This window comes from Metopolophium dirhodum, chromosome 1 (genome assembly GCF_019925205.1).
Source record: "Metopolophium dirhodum isolate CAU chromosome 1, ASM1992520v1, whole genome shotgun sequence".
Taxonomy (NCBI): Eukaryota; Metazoa; Arthropoda; class Insecta; order Hemiptera; family Aphididae; genus Metopolophium; species Metopolophium dirhodum.
Genome location: NC_083560.1, coordinates 73,733,036 through 73,735,602, shown reverse-complemented (window position 1 = coordinate 73,735,602; position 2,567 = coordinate 73,733,036). Strand labels below are relative to the sequence as shown.

Sequence of the window (2,567 nt, the reverse complement as noted above, 5' to 3'; positions counted from 1 at the left end):
AATGTTAATTTTTTAAAAGATCAATAAAAAAAAAAAAATTTAAAACCAATAGAATTTAGATTTGGTAAGTTGTGATAATATCGAAAAATTTGTGCTTACCTTCTATGAGTCCCACATGCCACCACTGAACTTCCCATTAGTTACAGATAATAAAATAGTTATTATGATTAATTGATGTACCTAATTACGAAATATGAGTGTTGAATGCCAGTTTGTAGCTTATATAGGTACTCAACAACTACTTAACCGATTTTGTGAAAATTTCAATTTGTTTTTGGAGATATCAGGGAAATTAGGAGTGCAGTTTGAACCGCGTTCAATTATATCAAGTGCTATCTCTTATCCACATCAGGAAAATTGTCAATCTTAGTCGAATTAGTTGACAGAGCGAAGTATACCGACCCAATTTGGTCCGTGTACTGAGGTACACCAAAACCAAGATACACTTATATAGCGTTATTATATTTAATTTTTTTAATTTATCCCCGGATCACACCGAGTAATATATAATATACCTAGCTAGTTATAAATAAAATTACCGTCAAACAAAACGATTAAAAAAAAAGACAAAGACAAAAACGTTAAATGAAAGGTTTATTTTTTTCTAGGTGATTTTCTCTCACTTTTTGTAGTTGCCGCCGTATCTTTTTTTATAGGTGGTTTTTTTTTCTGACCTTTGCTTGTGCTAACCTCCGCTTCCTCACCTTTTGCTATGGTGATTGCCGTATCCCTATCATTGTGTTTTATGGTGATTTGTAAGTTTCCTGCATCAATCTTTTCGGAATTTACAGATGCCCCAACCGCACTCGGACCCTGCTGCAGATTATGGGCGATAATGTGCATTTCATTTGAGTCATTCTGATTTTTGTTTTTCTTCGACGAACCTTTGCTTTTCGTGCTCGGTGGATTGACCTGAGTGCAAGTAACGCAAACGATGGATATAGAAAAATTAAAAAGTCAATTTTATTATTAAAAAAAAAAAAAAAAATTTTGTGTATACAAGCACGCACGTATGAAGTGAAACTTCTTACTTAGTTTTTAGTGTTAACTAGGCTTTTCCATAAAATTTATAATATTGTGGTAAGGACTTGATAACTGATAAAACTGATAGGACTGATATAATATAACTTTAATTGTTTTTATTTTTTGTTTTGGAAATTGTATTCTATTTAGAAGCATATTTATTTTTTAATTTAGCTTGTCCCTAAATCGTTTTATAAAGTGGATATTTGTTTTGTGTAAATTAAAGTAAAACTAAAATTTTCCGAAAAAAAACCGTTTCCGAAGTGGTTACCGGTAATCTTGAAGAATTAAAACCGCTTCCAAGCCGATAACCAGTAATCAAATTTTTATGGATCATTTTGGTAACCGGTAATCAATTACCACTAATTCTAAAAACCCCTAAAACCGGTAACCACTTACGAAAATTTTTTTGGGACCTACCGGACCCGGTAACCGAATTTTTCATAAGCGGTTTCATGCCCTGGTTGTAACCATGTAGTACCTACAACCTGCTATCGTTTTGATATTTATAATTATTATTATATACATGATTTAATGATTATTACATAATTATTAAATATCATATACATAGATAATAATACTAATAATATATCAATATAAATATATAATATATTATGTAATAACCATTTAATTAAATCATATTTTGTATTTTATTTATTTTTCGTTGTCATGAGCATGATACAGTTACCATAATATTTTTGTTACACATTTTTTCATAAAGAAGTTTTACTTCAAAAAAACAAACCTAGCAACTCGCTTTGCTTTATTATCTGCAAGGTATTATAGTAGTTTACAAGTGTGGAATGTACCTCGTCATTATATTTTAGTGATCACTGTAAAAAAAATTTACTAATACAATACCGAAAATAAGACGTGGTAAATACCATGTAAGTTTACCACTGTAGGTCACCAAAAATTTAAAAACCCATGTTTAAAAAACATTGGGGATATCATATGTATATAACGAGTCTATTATGATTATGATTTTGAAATCCACTCAATTTTTTTAACATGGATTTCTAAATTCTAATTAACACACAATCATAGAAACGAACAAGTAAATCTGATTAATGTATATTTTGTTTTAAAACCTAATTTTATAATAATTGGTATAGGTCAGGGATGTCGAATTAATTTGACACCACGTGCCAAAAATTACATTTTTTTTTTGTCTAACGTGCCATTAAATTTTAAAAAATATTATTATTTTTATTCAATATTGTAAGAAAAAAACTATCGTAAAATTCGTTATCGAATTTTAATTATTTTAATATTTTCTGAAAGACGTCAACGATACTAAAAAAATACTAACATTGTGATGTAATCTATTATTAAAAATAAAATTAATGTATATAATATAAATATTTAATTGTTCACGTGCCTTCAAAATTTTTTTGTGTTCCACTTCGGGCACCCTGTTATGCGTAAAGTAGGTATATTTATTTATTTATTCATTAATACGGACAAAAGTCCAATTCACAATATATTTGTATAGATAACAATAATATAATATAATTTAAAATAATAAAATATAACATAATAAT

At 28.2% G+C, this 2,567-nt stretch overlaps 1 protein-coding gene across 1 annotated transcript in view; it reads right to left on the bottom strand.

The window, feature by feature from the left end:
- Positions 1-594: 594 nt before the first annotated feature.
- The window catches only part of LOC132934428 (uncharacterized), a 3,319-nt gene continuing 1,346 nt past the window's right edge, over positions 595-2,567 (bottom strand). The window contains exon 2 of the mRNA XM_061000726.1: positions 595-912. Coding sequence (XP_060856709.1) covers positions 595-912 — 318 coding nt within the window. The remainder of the gene's footprint in view (positions 913-2,567) is intronic.